This window comes from Saccoglossus kowalevskii, chromosome 8, assembly GCF_978046115.1.
Source record: "Saccoglossus kowalevskii chromosome 8, keSacKowa6.1, whole genome shotgun sequence".
NCBI classification, from domain to species: Eukaryota; Metazoa; Hemichordata; class Enteropneusta; family Harrimaniidae; genus Saccoglossus; species Saccoglossus kowalevskii.
This window is the reverse complement of record NC_140648.1, coordinates 14,380,750-14,401,634: the sequence shown is the minus strand read 5'-3', so window position 1 is coordinate 14,401,634 and position 20,885 is coordinate 14,380,750. Positions and strand designations below refer to the sequence as shown.

The window sequence follows — 20,885 nt, the reverse complement described above, 5'->3', positions numbered from 1 at the left end:
AACTCGTGCTACTCTTCAGGTGTTGGTGATAGCTTGACAGATTGTGACAACTAAATATTATTGATCTTTTACTATATACCTTCCTTTATCAGTAATCTAAATGATAAAGTCTTATCAATAAAAAGGATGCAAAGTCAACATTTGTACACTTTCATCGCAAGCGATATTGAAGTTGAGTCCACTGTACAAAATATCGATGGAATCACTGAAATTAACAATACACTCTTGCAAGAACAAGAAACGTAGTTAAACTCTGGTGACTTTGCCCTATGTTGTATGATATTATTTCCATTATCATAGTTTGTTTTATTATGAATACTGATGAATTAGGTGACCAAGTTTGGAATAAAATTAGTGAAGTTACTATGCACACAATTATTACCAGACATTTTTTCCTTGCCATCTTTGAATTCTTTCAATAAAATTAGTTCAGTTCATTTAATTTTCAAATTCAGGAGTTGCGAATTTGCTGCCAACAATCTAAGTTGTACTCTCCATGCATAATATTAATATGTAAATTAGTAATTCTCACTTTTTAGCATCAGGCATGTCTGAAATTTGAGCTTGGCTAAGTGTTTTAAACTTTAGAGGTGAATGAGAGTTCAACATGGATTTGAAAATCAGGAGCCAGTACCTATATACAACCCACATTCTAAAAAGGATTTGGTTGTGATAGATGCACAAAGTTGTTTGAATGCATTTGCCATCATGCACGACAAAGCTCTGAAGTCCCCAAACATCAATGGGGCAAAGCAGTTTGTGCATTTATGTCGCCTATTTGTTCAGTTTTCGTGACAAGAGTTGTTGGCAGTGATGTCTGAACACCCACACTTATGGCCAGCATCTTGTAAACTACACTGCATTTTCATGCATTCAATCGTGAATTTAATTATCATAAACCCTTACTTTCCACATTACAGAATTCTTGAGAACTTTTCTGAATCAACTGCATTTCAGTAATACCAGTCAGTATTCCGAGAAATAACCAAAAAAGTTTAAGGATTTTTTACAATAAGAGTTAGTGTTTTTTTAATAGTGTTCCACCACGTTTTAAAAATTTAGAGTCAGTCAGCAGGAATTTGACACAAGGGCGAAATAAATATTCAGAAATTAAGAAATCTGAAAATCTTCAAGACTAAAACTTGAGCACTAACACCATAACATATAGACAGACTTCACCCACTAACTCACATAACACTTGTACACATTGTAATTTATTGAATCACTTTATTTGGAACAAGTGACATCTATTACAATCTACAAAGTCCTTAAAATTTAAAAGTCAATAAACGACTACCTTACATGGGTTAATGATCACATAACCTTAAAAAATCTAGCTTTCAGCCAAAAAGTTTAATTTCTAGTCCTCAGTTTGTGTCCGTGCATACTCACTCTCATAAACCTACAAATATTTCATCAATAAGGGTTACAATTTAAGATGACAGTACTTCCTTGTTCCCAGAGGCGTAATCAAAATTAAGCATTTAAAACAATTCAGGATGATTCTGACAAAATAGTGTTTACAAATAATTGACATTCTCCAATTGCCCAAGACAACCTTGCATGTTATTGAGCCCAAAATTTACTATCCAGCATTTCAGATTTATGTCACGATTTTGTTATACAAGGGAGTGAGATACAGACAAATTTTCGTATTTATGAACACCTGACTAACGTAGAAATCACAATTACAGTGAATGGTAATTATTGAGGATGATGAAAAACCCAATAAATATACAATGAAACAAATAAAACTCATCACAGAAACCACCTCAGAATTCTCTCCTGTGGTATTTGTCTGGGTCACAAAAAGAGGTTACCACAATTCGGTTGTTGAACTTTCGCCCTGCCAAAGCAGTTTGTGCTTTCTGGGATTCCAGTACATTGGTAAATTCAACAAAAATCTGGAAATAAAAGAACAGCACTTGTTAATTCTGCATAGCTTGGTAAGTTGAGATTGTGTACATTAAATCTGACATTTTTGTTTTCATTATTTGAATAGGTGTACAGCTATCAGACAAACGATGGCTAATTTCAAGAAATTCAATGCAACACAAGTAATATTTTATCATAATTCACATCAAGCATTTATGCACATCCTATTTGTATTACATGAACATGTGTACAATTATTAACAACATGCCAGATTGCAATAGTTCTTACCTTTCCACATCCTGGTACTTCAACACCTTCAATGGGTCTTGGAATTTCCAAACTTCTTACTTGGCCATATTTACCACATTCTTGGCGTACATCATCAAGGATTTCTGAAATTAAAAGTTCCGCCAAATGATGAGCACTAATGTTAAGCAGCCTATAACAGACTCGTCTGTACTAGTAAAACAATGTGGCACTACGAGTTTGTTTGGAAATGAATTCACAATATGTACATTGCCAAAAACGTATCTCAGATTCCAACATTAACTTGCTACAATACATTAATAACACAAAGTTATTGAAACAAATTCAAAGCAGATAGAAAATGTGAAGATTTAATCTACAGCAAGTCAGAAATTAAACTAAATTATCTTTCCCAAAAGCATGGGGTATGATTGTTAGAGCTGGTGGACCAAATGACCAAGCTGATGTTAAAGGCTGTGTAAACAGAAGTGAATGATTACAAGTCATAACTGAATATTACTTATCCAAGAACTTGTCAGTTTAAAAAATGATCTGATACAGATTACCAAGAACATAATGCATAATTTTGGCACTTCCCTGATCTTCCCTCATTGATGCACATATATTTGATCCCTAAAAATTCTACATTCTTAATAGATTTACAACAGCAAACATGTTCACCCCCCTAGAGAAACCTAAATATATTTCTTACCTTCATATTCTTCCTCATCCTGCAGCTCATCCGGTGTTACCATATTCATCAGGCACAGCACTTCAGTAGTTGGTCCAACAAGTCCTTGTCCAATATTGACACCGGGAACTTGAATATTCAGCTGCGCTATCATTTGCTGTGAAGGCATTGAACAATTTATAGATTTAACATACATTGTACATCATGGAACTTGTAATGATTGCATGCAGTTATAAAATGTACGCGATTGGACAGATAATGGTTTTGTGATATAACAGGAGGTAAAATAGGGTAACACTGCAACCCTGAGGGTACAAATTTGTGCTGAACACTGGCACACAGCTAGAAAAAGTGAAGTAGGGCAGCTGCTGACCTCTCCATTTACACACCACTCCTCAAAAGGTAAACATTTCAATTTTAAAAGCCTTACCGCTGTTTGTGCATTCTTGGCACCCACGCTTGCTCGTTGTACAATCAGCTTTTTGTCACCTAACTGCATACCATTCAAACCTGCAATTGCCTGCAATATATGATAGTGTCAGAAACCATGCACATGGTATGAAAAAAATCCATCTTGAGTTAACAGTTGATGCAAATGTCAATGCATACAGCCAACTTACCTGGTCTGTGATTTTCTCATCAATATATTCACAGAATGCATAACCTTTGGAAAGAGATGTGGCACTGTCCTTCACTAAATTGAATGCTTTTAATTCACCAAAAGAGGTCAGTAACTCTTTAACCTGAAACCAAATATAAGCACATCTTTAATTTTTAATGGCAACTGTGGCCAAGTTCAGAATATTCTACTTCCAATGAAAGCTATAAATGTTTGGAGAATTCATCTCCTTTCCATGATTAAACTATTTTTTTTTGGAAGTGATATGACATTTATTATTAAGTAAAATGTTTTTACTTACTGTCATTACTGCAATACATTCCACACATCTGTATAAAACAAAGACTGGCTGAGTAAAAGAAATCCACCCATTCTCACACAAATTCATTTGCCTTTCTTTTTAAACACCTTAATCCAAAAATAACATTTTTTTTACAGCCACCACTATTTCTCACTTATTCAAAGCACACATAAACACTCAACTCGCATCAAGGGGAAGAACCCAGCCTAACATTAACAAAATTACCTGCCCAGGTCAGGTCAGTGTTACTGATTTTCCTGGTGTCAAGGTACTACAACCCACCAAGATGTTTAAAATATTGATCAAATTGTACAACCACAAAAATAATTTCACTATTTACGGTAAAAGCCAAGTTAACTGAAGGGAGATTCCTCACTGTTGTGCTGTCTCAAAATAAAAATATTCCACACAATTCAAAAACACAAGACTGCATGCATACAACCAGTGTTCCACATTTTTTCAATTTAGCTGCTGAAATTTGCATTTAACTTTAATTGTTTAGCATTTTGTAAGAATTAATAAAATATAAAGCTGTTGCTTAAACAATCTTACACTAGATGGAACAATGGTGTGTACAGCAATAACAGTTAAATGCGAGATTCAAAAAGGTTAGAAAATTATTCATTGCAACAATGTACTGCTCTCCACAGACAAGTTAATCCAATCCAATTAATTCAACTGCACCCAAATAGAACTATTGCATGTTTTTAAATAATGTATTTTTTTTTTGCAGTCCAGGTTAATAACATGTATAGTACCTTTGCTCCATTACAAGCACTTCTACAATAGAATTATAGACAACTTAAGCACATATGCTACCAACTAATAAAACAAATACAACAACCATCTTCAAAAGTAATTGCACTTCATGGGTACTGTAACTACTGGTCACTGCATATCAGACAACTCAAGTAGCAACCAATAATTATGTGCCTATGTAACACAAATAATTTAAGTGTGCACGGAAATTATGCAGTTTAAACAAGGAATCCTTTACAAGAGGGCAGATACCCATACCACATATGCTCTTTGGTCGTGTACGCAACAAATGACAATAGTGTCTGTTATGATGTTTTAGCATACAATAAATGCAATTTCAGGTTTATGTCTGCTTCTATTAGTTGCACTTTTAAATGAATTGACAGCAGTCTATGGAAAGCAGTCATCACAATTAAAGCAATTTGATTAAAATTGAAACTACACTAATAATTCATGAAATTTGTGGTTACAGCATATATGAGATTAATTTTGGATTTTCTGACGAAAATCCTGATATTCAAAAGCGTTAAAAATTGAGACAGCACAACAGAAAAAAAACATCTTACAGCACAGCACAGCACACCAAATCAGATTCATGAATTGCACAAAAGATGTACATAAAACACTACTGTCATTTTCATGCATTCTAAAAATTTAACACTCGAACATACATATATACACACACACACACACACACACACACATGTCGAACACGCACTCCTGAAGAACCAGACATTTAGTCCACTTGGTAGATCAGTTGAACTGGCAGGGCTTTCTAATGGCATCATATAACAAACCCAATCTTCCACGTCATAAATCAGTGCTGATTGTAACTTGCCTGATATCACCAACAGTGGTTGTAGAGTCAAGTAGAACATTCACAACAATTTTAGGACAAGCTGGGATAGACTATTTTATCCCGGACCCCTTTGCTAGGGAATAAAATGAGTGGAGAGAAGCAAAAGGAAATGGGAAAAACATAACGTAAGTATTGTTTTTTGACAAATTAAGTTTTAAATGTCACAAATTTACACAATGCTTTTTTTAGAAGTTTTATTTTCGGTGATATAAACTAGAAACTAGCATACACAAGAAATGCGTCTTAACCTTAGATACGAAAAAAATCCAAAAGAGATTCACAAAGAAAATTTAAATGACCACTCTTGTTAGGCTGAAACCCAAATTTTTAAGAAAAACACAGGAGACCTAAAAAATAAAAACACCTGAAAACAAGTGGGGCGAGAAAGATGCGCTGAAACATAAAGGGGGGAAAATGCTGTGGGGAGAAAAAGCCTGAAACAAACCTGCTAAAGCAAAAACCCGGACAATCTGAAAAACACTGCTGTAAAAGAATTCTCTTTCTTCAGTGGATGCTATTACCAAGCCCTACCATTCAAAACCTAAATATGCCTTGTAAAAACAAAGACAACATTCACAAACAAGCATTCATACCTGTACAATAGGGAGGGGGGAAGAGGACTCAGCTTTCTGCGGGGTGCAGTGTCTGAAACTGAAACAGACATGAAGAACAGTTAAATAGCAAGCAACAATCATGTTGCATATACACATACCTGATCTTCATTGAGGTAGTTTGGCAACCCACCAATGAATATTTTATGGGGGGAATCCGGTACAACCGTTGATACAACACCTGTTGGAGAGAATAGATAATCTTAGATGAATCAAGCATTTGGAAGATTAAAAAAAAATGTGTCAAAATTGTGCTTTTTTCCCATTTTAATGATATATTTGATAATTTTGCATGATATTTACAGTTTCCAACAACATTCAATTAGAATCTCAATAAGAACAAGCAATAAACGCGCATGAATTTAGCTCAAACTTTATACAGATAATATCATTCCAAAAAATATGATAATTTGACTTGAAATGGGCATATTACCTGGAACATGTACACTAGGCATTTCTGCCATACCAGGAACTGGCTGGTAATCTTTGGGACGCCTTATTTTCAATGATTGCCCTTGGAATAAAATACCATCAAAAGCCATGGCTTGGGTGGTTTCGTCTACTGAACGGAACTATAGATGAAAGTTATGTTGGTTACCATTTAAATGTTTTTACTAATGTTGAGTGTGGCAGAACATATCAAAATCACTGAGTTTCATTGAAATACTATTATTAACTACATTCTTGTCACTGACTAATCATCATTCCCTACCCACTCCCACCCCCACGCACCAAGTAAATTTATTGTTTTCCCCCAAAGCAAATTCATTGTTTCAAAAGTAAGTAGCCTAAACTATACTGCATTGATCATTCACTGTAATCTTTTTACATTATGTGTTTAATACAAACTAAGGGTTGTAACATTATTATACAAAATCAGTTAATATAACTTCTACTGTATAATCAGTGTATATGAATGTTTATAATGCATCACATAAATTGTAAAGCTTTGAGAGGTACACATAGACAAAGTTGGGGCTTCAAAATGTTGCAGCCAAATCAACATTGCAGAAGAGCTACTGCTTATCCTCTATTATCGTAAAATCAGTATTAGAAGCTGCAAATCTAATAGAAGCTGCAAATCTAATAGAAGTTGCACCCATTTTTTTTGAAGAAAAAAAAAAAAAAAAAAAAAAACAATTTCTCATTTGTGTAGATGTTCTAATAGAAACCGCATCCCCTCTGATGCATTGTACCATTTTAATAGAAACCACAACTTCTACAGATTTTATTGTAAAAGGACAGTATCCATGACTTTGACCAAAAGATAAACGAAAGATAGTGAGAAAAGTGTCCATGGTGCAGTGGAAGATACCACTTGCAATATTTTACCTGCTGGTGTGTGAATAAGGACAAAAATTCTCTCAGTAGCACAACATTCATGATATGAACAACTTTATTTACTGGACAAGGTCATGCACACAATCAGACTTTATGTCAGATAATGGATATAAATGAACTACTGAAAAAAGTTTACCTCAAGAAATGCAAAATTCTTGTTTAAATCAATCTGTACTGCTAAAACTGGATTCCCTTGTGCCTGGGTAATACGGAAACTTTTCATTTGCCTGTTGAAGAAATCCATCATGGCTTCCTACAATGGAGTAGATACATTCAAGAATTTAAAAATTTCACAGTGACATTCTTTACACCTGCCAGGGATCCCCTGCTTCATATTTACCAATTAGCCAAAGGCTAAATTTATTGATAAGTGGCTGAACAAAAAATGAATTTGGCAATTTACTTTACGTAATACTTTTATATTGTGCTCCTGAAATTCATGACGACACCGACTTGACCAGTATGGTAGAAATTTTGTTCAACCAGGATTGTTAATATAAAAGGCACAGGGTGTACCACAAGTTATTTGCAATCAAAATCTTCTCAAATGACAAGAATTTGAGGGGATAGTACACAAAAATGATGAATGTAATATGGCCCTGGGAATATTAACATGCAACAAGACGAGTATCGAGTAGGAAAATTCTATTGACAATTATTATAGAACTTGTAGGAACTTTATTTTTGCTCTATTAGAAGCAAATCTTTATTAAAGCATATTTACTGCAAACTGCATCTTTAAAATGAGACTTATTTTTGTCACAGACACGCTATGTATGTGTCTATGCAAGTGCATTCCAATACTGACTAACAATAGTATACAATAGATATGTACCTCAGTAACGCCAAATGGAATATTGCCAACATAAAGCCTCCTGGCTTGTCTCGTCATCTGACTTCCAACAATCGGCATATTCGAGTTGGCAGCAGCCTGAGCCATTTGGTTTTCTAGAGCAGTTTGTGGAATCTGTCCTGCACCTGGAAACAAGACCAAAAATGCTTTAATGGCTAAATGTATGACCCAATAAACAATATGTTGGGATTAAATACTTTATTTTTAATGTTTCACACAGGGGCCCCCACATTATACCTACCCTACTACACATACATTTTATTTATTATATCATGAACTTGTATGCTATTAACTATACTTCATTCAAAATGCTCTAGGTATTGAGAATAATATTTATAATACTCACACAAGACCAGTCAGTATTCACCAGAAGCAATATGAAAAGGAAATTTAAGAAAATTATTGATCTAAATGTTGATGAAGAATTCTTAAAATTGATGCTCTGGTGAATGCGACTGGGCTTGCATGGTTATGGAACAGCAATGACACAAACATGGTGAAATTCAGACAACACAAAATTCCTTTTACATTCAATTTTTCATTTTAATTACTTCATTGTGAGTTTGAAGTGAAAAATGAGCATTTTACTTATTGTGCCTGTAAATTCTTTATTAGGACAATCTCGTACTTTTTAAAAAGAAGGATTTCAGACAGTACACTAATAACAGGTTAATGTCTTACCTTGCATTGCTTTATACTGTAAAGGTGCTATATGTTCAAAACCAGGTGGAGGAATATCCCAATACATGAATGGTTTCTTTCTTTTCGGGCGTGCTGATCTAGATGGTGGTGTACGACTAGTGAAACAAAATTCAACAAGTCATTTCAATGAGAGTCACATTCTCGGGAATCATCATGTCAGAGAAAATGAAGCTAATATGAATTCTTAATTGCCTGCGATCAAAACACATTGCCTGCTGCCCAATTCAATTCATTTCACCTATCTGAAGGTTTTCAGAAGGTAATGCGTTAACCATGAAGATAGGAAGGAGGAACAAGGGCCAGTAATAGAATTTGAAACCGTGTTTCGAGCACTCACAATTGAGCACTAATTATCATTGTATCACTGACTGTTTTCGTGTATTTACAAGTTCTCTTGCATAGTCGCATTTTCAGTGGACATCACCACATGCAACCATAATTCATAAGCAATCAAATTTTAAGGTAAGAGTTCCTTAAGACCACTCACCCACAACTCTAACCCTGCCCCTCCAGTGTCCCACCTCCCTTTAATTGTATATGCCCCTCTTCAATATGGTTATCCAGAGGGGCATATACAATTACAATGGGAGGGCTCAAGTATTACGGTTAGGGTTCAGGCTAAGGCCTTAAAGTGCCTGTGAAATGGCTGCTATTTTCACGCCTAAAATTAACAATTGATACATAAATATTATTAATTTTTATGTTTCTAAGCATGAATTATTTTTTTTAAGTGAAAAAATGTGTTTTAAACTCAGTCTACGGCAACTTTATTTTTGTATATTTTAAAACGAGGCTCCTCATTAGCTTCATTTGCATACAGAAATTCCCCTTGTGACGTCAGAAGGGGAAGTCGCAAGGCAGCTTGCATTGCTGATACATGTAAATAAGGCAAATTTCTTGTGCAGTTTTCTCAGCTTTGACTATATTGTCACTTATGTACTTGTTCGTCGAGGAAGAATGGACCATAATGAACACATGGTATCAATTTTTGTTGGGCTGAGTAAGATGCAAAATATGTCCGTTCTGGTGTAGCTGGTCACCTTGATCGTCACCGACACCGGCGCACGTTTGTACACTGTCGCTGGACAAAATAGAATTTGACGTCGGTATTATCTTGTTATTTAGCAGGTTACTAGGCACGTCACTACACTGTTTTATTTCATCGATCGCCTGAGTAAAACTTTCAAAATTAAAATAAAAGAACATATTTTGACATTCTAAACATTAGACTATAGTGATCACTATCAAATAATTAAAAAAACGACAAATCACAGTTACTAAATAAATGACAACCGCACGGAAATAAATTGACATTTTGTTGAAATAGGTGAACGCGTCGGGTCATGGCGAGGGCAAGTGCGTTAAAAGCGGCGTTTAATTGGATAACAAAAATAATCGAGATCGACACACATACAGATAAATTCAGAGTGGATTCGAGTTAGCGCGATCCATGGCGTGATTGTCATAATTATAACATTGTATTAAAACTTCATTTGGTGGAAACACATCGACCAAGCCCGAATTCTTATTTCATAAATTATTACGCAGATCAAGCTGCAAGCATGGAGGTAAAAAAGAACAGAGGTGTGAATTCGACAATCAACACCAATCACCAAACAATTCAGAAACTTTTAGCCTTCCAAAATGAAAACAGTTAGCAGTGTGTAAGGGCTGTGTAATTTCCTGCGTTTTCGTGTCACTGTCAAAATTATTGCCACCTTTTACTTAACAGGGACTAAATGGTCTCTATAAAACGATAATCAGGATCGCAAAAAAAGTCAACTGATTTGAAACACTTGCCGGGCGTCTCTGTTCTGAAATCCGCCTCGATCATGGGCTGGTCCGGAATCTTTCTTTCAAAAGTGTTGCGCCAGGTTTACGTTGTCGGCGTTTCTCTTTAAACCTAGTCGTTTTTTTATGGACGAGGACAGTTGAACGAATCTAAGGTTAAGTGATGTCGCACCTTCGGATCGATTAGAAACGTGTGAATACATGCACTATGGCTATACGTTTCACTGCAACTGCCCACAACACAACATCTAAAAACTCTCTCTCCCAAAAAAAATAAAATAGACAAAAAAAAAAAAAAGAAGAAAAAACGTAAATGTATATCTTTTAAAAGTATACTGAACGACCAGACCAGTGTTATTACGGCTCAAGGGTATGACTTCCTCTCACATTTTGTCATTTGGTGGCGCACTTTCGACGAGAGTTGGAAATCCGGAAACAGTCTACTGTTTCACGATAGGTGGGCGTGGCTACAACACGAGAAATATCCCAAATTTACTTGGATACGAGTAATCATTTTCAGCAAAAAAATCCCTTTTCAGTGGGACACAGATCTAAAATGGAAAACGTGAGGGTGGGCATTGCACAGGCACTTTAACTCTTTCTATTTAATCGATTCAAGAACATCATTACCCAACTAAAATGCAGAATAGTTACACTGTAATAGAATAGCTTAACCCTTTTCCGATCAAGTCTGTGAAAAACCGCCATCAATATGGGTATGCTAGAATTTACCACTCCAGCTAGCTAACTGGTTAAGTCGTTGAAAAACGGCCTGCTATTTAGGTTGCTCAGACGGTCAAGCCTTTATAATACGTTGTACGGAACCTGATATTTTACACTTACAAAATTATGGAGGGAGAGAATTTGTTTTCGATTCCGTCAAGTCAAATAAATTAACCAAGTAATAAAAAATGTAATTCTATACACTTGTCTGCTCATTTCACTATTTTACCGTCACAAAGCGACGTTTGCGACGACGTAAAAACAACGCCTTGACCACATTGCAAACTGCAGCATTACAACCGTATTTGAACGATACGATTCACGATTATAACGGTAGTAACATATTATGACCAGCTTGGCAAATAGTCCCGGCACTTAGAATGAATAGCATGACGGATTCCAACGACTGAGCTTGGAATGTCGGCAATCACTAACGTAAAATTACCGCGACAGCTGGTGGGAAATATTCAAGTCCATGTGATTTTACCGTCTGAGCTAGCATATGCAATTTTATGTGTATGCAAATTGGAACCAATCCGTCTTCGAAAAAATAACATTTATTTACATAATAAATATTCAAATTGTGGGGAGATGCAGTCTTGTGGACATCTGGTCGTTCAGTATAAATATGGCCGAAGAAATAAAGCCCAGACTCGCTGTGTGCCTCCTTTCTGACACGTACGTTAATATGCCGTTCTATACAAATAGGAAGTGTTTTATGAAGGCAAGAATGAAACTGAAGAAAACGCGTCAATTGTGCAGTGGCACGGGGAGTGATAAGTTTGACATTGACATGACAGATTTTTCACCAGCAAAACGTGGAAAAAGAAAGAAATCCAAAGCAAAGGAAACATTTGACGTCGGTGAGTTACCAGCCAAACGTACCACGGACACCAGTGATAATAGTCCACTCAAGAAAAGGCATAAAAAGAATAAGAACAAACGCAAGTCGGAGACTGTCTCCTCTGTCAATGAACATGCGATTACAGAAGAAAGCCATTTGAAGGACTGCAGGGGCAAACTAGGGGGCAAACCAGGAGGCAAACTTAAATCGAAGACGAACTGTAAAGTGTTTGAATCGCCAGCTGCCGACAAAGCAGATGCTGAAGAAACGGAAGTTGGTCATGCTGAAATACAACGTGCCGTCGAAGACGTGATACAATTTTTGCAAGACAATGTTTGCGATTTGGAACAGTCGACATCTGCTGCCAACGCAGAAAAGCAGGGGCCTGAACATATCGACCCAGCGAGTACGCAACAAAACGTCGATGTCACCAAAGAAATGGTACAAGAAAATGTATGTGATGCAGAAAAACAACACTTGCGAGTTTCCCCGAAAAACAAATTATTAAAAAACGTGTTGTGTATGCACACGCATCGCCAATGGACACGCGTGAGGATGAACTTGTATTGGACGAAAAAACGGGTGAGCTACGACACAAAATACCACATGACTTCATAGTTGCAAATGACGATACAGATTCAGAAATCGATGAAGATCGTGCTGAAAATGACAATTTTTTAGAGCAACTTTACCCACCTGTACTCGATAGCGACATTGAAATTGAATCCGACAAAGAAATTGGTGCTAGATTCGATTATGTTGCCTCCAGCACTGGTGAATGGAGAATGGCCACGGAGGAAGACGGCGATATATTTACTATTCCAGTTTTTGAACATGAACCTGGACCAACTTTCGAACTGCCTTCATATGCTCGTGAGGTGGAATATTTCTACAAATTTATCCCACCAGAACTGATAGAACTGGCTTCCATCAAGACTAATAAATACGCCAAATATCATCAAAAATGCATTGCAAAAAAATTAAATGCCCGCTGGCATAATACAAATCTCAGTAAAATGCAAGCATTCTTTGGTGTGATGATATGTATGGGTGTTGATCACAAATCGGCAATCGACGATTATTGGTCGAGTGACCCCTTTCTGCATAATATGGGAATTGCATCAGTAATGACACGGGCCAGATTTCAAATGCTAATGCATTATTTTCATTTAGCTGATCCAGTAAATGACCCACGACAGGATCCTGACATTGAACGTCGTCGTCAACGATCAGAGGCCGACCCGTTGTATAAAATCAACCCGTGGATGAAACCCGTACTTGAAAATTGTCGGTGATACTACCAGATGGGACAGAAAATTTTGATTGATGAGGGTATGATTAGATTCAAGGGACGGTCCAAGTTTAAGCAGAGATTGCCCCACAAACCCGACCGTGATGGCTTCAAAATATGGCAGGTGTGCGACTCGACAACGTTTTACATTGCAAACTTTGAACCATATTTGGGGGTGAAATATAAAACTACAATTGAGGGGAGAAAGAAAGAAACTGGGACAATCAAGAAGACAACACACCGGTTGCTACAGCCCTTCACAGAAAAAAAACATTCTTTTCTGTGATTCGCTTTTTACGTCAGTTAACACAGCCCTTGAATTACAAGACAAGAAAGTGTACATGGTCGGTAGTTTTAGCAGACGAAATCGGAAAACCATGCCGCCGCAATTAATTCCTGAGGGGAAAAGCAAGAAGCTGAAATTGAAAATTGGTGAAATGAAAGCAGCAACTAGACCGGACGACACTATCAATATTACTGCATACCAGGATGAGAGCGCGCAAATATTGATTTTAAATGCAGTCTATCCCCCACTGGCTATGTCGGCAGAAGCAGTAGATGACGAGAGACACGTGCCTGTATCGTTACAATGTTACAGACATCACATGGGTGGCGTGGATCATTCTAACCAAAGGCGAAAATACTATCACATGGCAGTGTTCTCCCCAGGCCTTTCAAGCACTGCGGGCCCGCGTCGCTTAGACAAACAGCCGCGTCGCTTTTGTTTCGCCCGCGATCCATGAAATCCTGCCCGCGATGCTTATTCACGTTGTATTGTTTACAAGTGTCAGCCTCGTCTAGCACATCTTTAAAACAATAACATGTATTGATCGAAAGGTAATCCCGCCTTTGTACATAGTTAGCCTTACAAAAACAGTGATAAAAACGGAAGTCTACAAGAAGTTACCAAGTCTATCAAGGGTGCGGAGCTGGCAAACCCCAAAATACTAGGGTAGTAATAATTTGCCCATTGCGTCGGGATGGTCTATCCCGAGTTGCTGCACTGCGATTAATTGCGTTTTTACTACTTCATCGCCAGTGACACTAATTACCAAGAATTAAAAAAAACAAGTGAAATTAAGTCGCATCGGAAAAAAAACTGTAAATAAATCGAAGTAAAAATTATTCAACTGCAGACGAGACGGACGAGGAAAAAACGAACCCTGACCTCTAGAAATACCTCATTTATAGTGCGTCATTACCGAGGAACGCCACCCTAAGGCGACGTAACGCATGTAGTGACATCAAAACCGATGCATGCTGGGTTACAACGGAGATTTTAATTGAGGTAACAAAGATGGCGGCGCAGAGTGCATGTTTTTCCGCGATGTTTAAAAACAACATTTCGTTGGCGATTTTGATGTAATTTTTAAGTTAATCATCAATGAATCGTTTTAATTAAGCAAACATTCTAAGTTTGTGTATTTTTAAACAAAAAAGTCAGGGACCGATGATCGCAACAGCAGCGGTGAATACCCGTTCAACGCAATGCCGTCAGCTGACAATGTTACGGTGATCGTAGCGTTACACAAATAATAGATAGATCAATGAAAAATCGCTGACTTTAGTTTTGAAATGCCGTTGTAGAAAAAAAATGTCATTATTGATTTATTAATTTCTTCATACAGATTTTACAAATTTAACAAACAAATTCCCCCCCCCCCCCAATATATTTACTGACTGGCTATAAGTATTTCCATTTCTTTCCTGTTCTATTTCAAACTTTATTTGACTCGATGCACACATAAAACACAATGAATGTAAATGATAAAAAATATATGAGATATGTATCTCTTCTTTATTTCAGTTATAATGTTTGTTGGGGAAACTAATTATTATGCAAACAAAATTATGCAAATAAGATGTATTGTTATGTAAATTAGCCGCGATGCTTGGCTTAGAGTCTGGGGAGAACACTGCATGGGCAGAAAAAACAATCGTTGGAGGATCTACATGGCCTGTTACCTCATAGATGTTGCATTGGTCAATGCTTATGAATGTTTCAAGGCATTGAATCGCACGACTAAAGTAACGCACAAATTCTTCAATATCCGCACAGGTAAACAACTGATTGGTGGACACTCGAGTAGAATTCAAAAATCCATAATCCATTTATTCGTAGTGAAAACATGCACAAAATATGCACACTATCCGGGCGTCAAAAATCGTGTAAGCAGTGCAGCAAGGACGGGAGAAAAACAGCTAGTGGCCGATTATCAGAAACATCGAAAGGATGCCAAATTTTTAAAGTTCACCTTCATGCGGACGAATGTTTCGCTGCTTTTCATCACAACATGGCACTGAGGGGAAAATGCACCGTGGTAACACAAACACGAAGTACGGAAGAGCAGCCCTCGACATCAGGCAGACGCATGGGAGCAGCCCGCCGGGGTGGACGACTAAGAAAGGCGTACAACAAATAAATTTGGGACTTATTACAGCGTCACGAACTGTACAATAGTTTGAGTTGGTGAAAATACGTTATCGTTAATTTAGTTTCATGCTCACTTGGTATTTATACGTTTTAATGTCAAGATAATTCATCGGGTCTAGTCGGTGGAAATACGTTTCTGCGCGAGTATATATACACGCCTAATCCCTGCAGTTACGTTCGCTAGTTCGTTTTATTTCATGTCGTTAAATATACGTTGAAATATTTAGTTAGTTAATCGGGTCATGTCGGTGAATATACGTTGCCGTGTGAAGGTAACCCCGATCAAGTCGTTGCAGTTACGTTCTCGTTCGTTTTAGTCTCAGTTTGAGTCGTTAAATACAAGTTGTAAGTGTGGACTTACTCGTACGGTCAAGTCGGTTAATATACGTTAGAGCTTGAATATAACATCAGTTAAGTCACGGAAAGTACATTGTAATTATGCTACACATGTAGTTCAAGTCGTTGAATATACGTTGCAATTTGAAATGTACGCTGACGGGTCGAGTACGTCAAACACGTTTTCCCGCGTACATGTCCCAAATATCCCCATACTCGCGCGTTTTTTTTCTTCTTACTTCGAACTTGCATTCATGTAGTGACCTTGTACTTGCTTGTAATGTGTTTTCAATTAAGCAATATTTATTTCAATGTTTAACACGTGTTTATTGAGACTGTACAAAGGGCAAAACATCGTTACTTAACGATAGTAAAAAATGTGTATTGAAATAAAACTGATTTTTTTTATACGAGAAATTGTTGTCCATGGTGGTAATGAAGTGTGTATGCGAACAGATTGCAAAAAATGTGAAAACTGAGGTCGATACAGTCTGTTAACTATGGCCTATTTTTGCAAAAATGTCTGGCAGGATAGCATGCACAGATGCTGGCTACTGGAGTGCATTGAATCATGACCGTTTTTCACCGACTTAACCTGATAGCATGAAACTCCCCTGACCGGAAAAGGGTTAATAAGAAAGTAAGCTACCTTCTCTTGCGCCTATCTCTGCTACGGCTTCGCCTACGTCTATCTCTATCATGGCTTCTGCTCTTGCTTCTCCTCCTGTCCCTACTACGGCTTCTACTACGACTCCTGCGACGATCTCTGCTCCTGCTACGACGTCGTCTACGCTCACTTCTATCTGAGGGATAAAAAATTAAGAAAATTCAAAAATTTATTATTAATTTATATATTCCACTAATTACAATACAGTATGGTTCAAAAGTGCAGAAAAAAATGACACTACTATAACTCTAGTTAAAGTTAACTTATTATATTCAAGGTTATTTTTGTTCACTCGATTGCTTTGGTAAAAAAACAGATCCGCCATGATGTTTGTGACACATTAATTGACCGGCATGTGTCCTTTGACTCTATGGGTCAAGAAAGCCATTAAAGAATGCTGCATGGTAATGCCAGTAGAATCCAAAGTTTTCCGAATGATAGTGATCATAAAATTTACATTGCAGAAGTAAGGCGATGTCATAGCATGATGTGTTGGTATGGATTTCAGACGAAAACTGCATAATGGTTTTCGAAAGAGGTGATTAGCAATTTTTAAAAGGTAAAAGAAGTCTTGAAAAGAGTTTTTACAAGATTCGCGATGATAAAAGTTCAAATATATTTTACCCAATCACACAATAATCACGTTTTTTCTTGAGTAGCGTAAACTGATCTTGAACTCCGCTTTGCCCATATTATATTGGGGTGGAATTGATTTTGAAAGAATTTTAGTTTTCAAGCTAAAGACTGCGTCGATCGTCAAAGTATTTACTTACGAACAAAGAGGTGCTAATTTTACAACATTGACTTGTATTGTTTATAAGCTGCTACCACACCGTGCGACTATGTTTACAAATTATAATCTACCACAGACAGGATGCGTGTCGGTCGGTACATAATTATAATAACAATCTGACAATAGTCCTGGTCGGAAGCATTTTCGTGGTGGTCGCTAATTTTGAGTGCTGGTCGGGGTTGACCAGTGTGGCAAGATTCGTGATAGCTACGGATATCGTATTTATTTTCGTAATACAGTTCACCAGATGAACAATGAAAAAAGTACTGTGGAGATCTTGCTAATCACCGTGGCGGCTTGAGACCACAGTGGCAGGCAGGGAAAGCAGTGTGGCGGCCCCCCAAACAAATTGAATGCTGGGGAGAACACTGTAGTGTAAACTAACAGTGTGTAAACTACGCTTCGATGATAACCTGTTAACATGAAATGTGGTAAATACTTCATGCCATATTCAGTTTACCTGAATATCTGTTTCTTGTTTCCACACACATCATTTTGAACTATGCGCCTCAAACGTTTTTTGTTTCTTCTAAAGCATTCCAAAATGCGCTTGTATTTGACCTTGTCTCAAATCACCCCCATTTTAGCTCAGTATTTAAAAAAAAAAAAAAAACGCCTCGCCGCCTCATTTTAATATTTCCTAGAAACGAGAAAGAGACATTGACATTGATAATTCCCTTCTGCATTGCGTTACCAGAATTTCAGAAGATTTGTGTCGGTAGAACAGCATTCCGATTGGTTAATAACAGACTTGATCTATTAGGTCAATTAGGACGTTGTTGCAGGTCAAACCTTGTAAGAAAACATGGCGAAAAATGCTTTGCATACAGAGTTTGCGTACAATCGAACACATGTTGAAATCAATGAAAACGCAACTAATTTTGTAATTTTATTTTTCCCAGATGACGTAATATTCCAGTAAATCTGTCACATGGTGAACTAAAACTGTCATTTGCACTCGTTCGAGGGGGGCGCTCGGGCCACCCACTCAAGCGATTAATAGAGTCGAGTGTCCTGTGTGTATACGATAATGTTATCAAAGTTATTCAACATAAATGCATTATGCTAGTCACATATTGTACAATATTTGCAAGCCTAATTATTGTTTTTCTTGATGGCATTTGACATCATTTTATCCAACTAAAAGACATTGCAAAGACAAACAAATACCAGTTTCTGGTAGCTACATACTTATGATTGTTATTCATCCTGAAAATGTGTGTAATGAATAATATAATTTTTGAAATATTTTAAATCATATCACTTACACGCGTAGCTTATGGAGTTTTTTTGATAAACATTAGTTGTGTACTAGTGGTTCTTTTTTTTAATATCAGATTATTATTTCAAATATTAGACTTATACTAACAGCAACATTCAGAACAGACGCATTAATATGCAAATGTCGCTACAGCGTCGAACGACAAATACATGTATGGTTTCTTCAGAATTTACAATCCACAATTTTTGTTATGGATATATATTGCAAGATAAAATGAGTATTATTTTGAATCAAATATCTGCTGTTGATGCCTGTTGAACTGTTCAGGATACGTTTTGAAAAACTGTAATTTTAGTAACGCGTAAAGCACGTTGCTTTTGACTTTTATAGCTTTGTTTCTTTTAAATTATTTTAAAGTGTTAACTCGCAGAGTTATTTTCACGAAATATTGCGATACAAACAGATACACCCACAGGGTACAATATTACCTTTGTCGTCAGGCTTCTCAACATCCATGCTGCCGAATCCGGTCATTTCATGAAAGCTCAAACGCAATAAATATACAAGCACAGGTTTCTTGGTCGGCAGCAAAACTGAAAATCAAAATGGTAGATTCTACAGATTACCCGTCGTTCTTTGCAAATCGGTCTATCCCATAGTTCTTAGCGAGAATAATAGTTATCACTTCCGGTTGTACAAGGTGGAGTTGCAAAAAGCACATGTGACTTTCGACCGGTGAAGGATTCACGAATTTATCTTCGATGCCGTTCAAAGTGGAGTAGCTGGTACCAATGAGTCATTGAGACGCATTTGTGGGGACAACTTCGTCCGCTACAACGATGGTAAGTTGGGAAAGTAAAAATTATCGATGGCTTCAGATCAAACATGGAAGTGTGAGAATCGTATACGAACTTATTTTTATTTATTTATTTATTTATTAACACACAACATCCCTCGGAGGGGATGAAAAGGGTTACAAATCAGATATTAGTAAAAGAAAAATAACCACATAAAGAGTAAGGGAACAAAAAGGCATAAAAAAAAAAAAAAGATAATAAGTTGAATACAAGGAATGTATTACTGGCTTAGTTTATGTAGGTGCTGCTGTCTTGTATTAAAACAGTTTTTTAAATATTGCGCTAAAGGAATTGACATTTTCTCGTCACTTAGTAATGATATGAATTTATTTTCATTACTAAATTTGTCAAAATTTGGTATACGTTTATTAGCTACAATGTAAAGTTTTGATCTTATTTCATTGTAATGAGGACAATTTGTGACAAAATGTTGTTCATCTTCAACATGGTCATTGTCGCACATATTGCAGACTCTGTCTTTAAAATCCAATCCTGTATGCCGGCCTGTTTCAATTTTCAGACAGTGGTTGCCAAGTCTAAATTTTGTTAAGGATTTGCGAAGTTCACTGTTTTTCATAATTGTTAAGTAGTTTTCTTGTTCTATTTTGGTTTTAAAAAGTTTGTAGGTTCTTAGTTTATTTTTAGAATTTGATTTTTTCCTATTGTCATTATTTATTTCATTTTTCCACTCAGTTGTAAACTCTTCTTTTAATTTCTCATCAATTGTTTTTAATTTTGATAATGAGATAATATTTGTTTCATTTAAAAGATAAGAATGGTTAATATTATTTAATATCAGATCAAGTTTTTTAAACCATTTACTTTTAATAATTTTATTGACATAGTATGCTTCTTGAAGTAGAGTATTTGTGGAATTTGCAATACGATTGGCATATTTTATCATTTGTTTCTTAATAAAAGAGTCAAGAGGTAATTTTCCCAATTCACTATATATTGCCATGATTGGTGTATTTTTTGAGATACCAAGAATGTACCGATAGTATGTAAGCTGAACATCCTCTACAATTGATTTTGTAGAGCTTTCTTCTCCCCAAATGTCACTCCCATAC

At 36.5% G+C, this 20,885-nt stretch overlaps 2 protein-coding genes across 3 annotated transcripts in view; one reads left to right on the top strand and one right to left on the bottom strand.

Annotated features, from left to right (window-relative positions):
* Positions 1–1,207: 1,207 nt before the first annotated feature.
* LOC100376994 (splicing factor U2AF 50 kDa subunit-like) lies at positions 1,208–19,613 on the bottom strand. Of its 2 annotated transcripts, none has more exons than XM_085502231.1 (12): positions 19,447–19,613; positions 16,926–17,079; positions 8,837–8,952; positions 8,138–8,274; positions 7,439–7,555; positions 6,395–6,533; positions 6,063–6,142; positions 3,433–3,555; positions 3,243–3,332; positions 2,834–2,969; positions 2,164–2,267; positions 1,208–1,904 (listed from the first exon to the last, which is right to left on the bottom strand). In XM_085502231.1, exons 1-12 carry the CDS (start codon positions 19,490–19,492, stop codon positions 1,773–1,775), a joined length of 1,374 nt encoding a protein of 457 aa, XP_085358357.1. In that variant the 5' UTR covers positions 19,493–19,613; the 3' UTR covers positions 1,208–1,772. The 2 variants fall into 2 exon arrangements, with proteins under 2 accessions (XP_085358357.1, XP_006823727.1); XM_006823664.3 differs by having other exon boundaries at positions 8,138–8,280; positions 19,447–19,612.
* Positions 19,614–19,652: 39 nt separating this feature from the next.
* The window catches only part of LOC100378340 (exportin-6-like), a 33,279-nt gene continuing 32,046 nt past the window's right edge, over positions 19,653–20,885 (top strand). The window contains exon 1 of the mRNA XM_006823663.3: positions 19,653–19,800. Within this exon, the coding sequence (XP_006823726.1) occupies positions 19,798–19,800 (3 nt within the window). The 5' untranslated portion in view covers positions 19,653–19,797. The remainder of the gene's footprint in view (positions 19,801–20,885) is intronic.

Excerpts from the sequence above, each read along its gene's own strand:
- LOC100376994 (XM_006823664.3), bottom strand. The coding sequence starts at position 19,492 with ATGACCGGATTCGGCAGCATGGATGTTGAGAAGCCTGACGACAAAG. Across the intron at positions 2,268-2,833 it reads GGATGAGGAAGAATATGAAG|AAATCCTTGATGATGTACGC; the intron begins GTAAGAAATATA and ends TTTTAATTTCAG. Across the intron at positions 1,905-2,163 it reads AAGTACCAGGATGTGGAAAG|ATTTTTGTTGAATTTACCAA; the intron begins GTAAGAACTATT and ends TTTTATTTCCAG.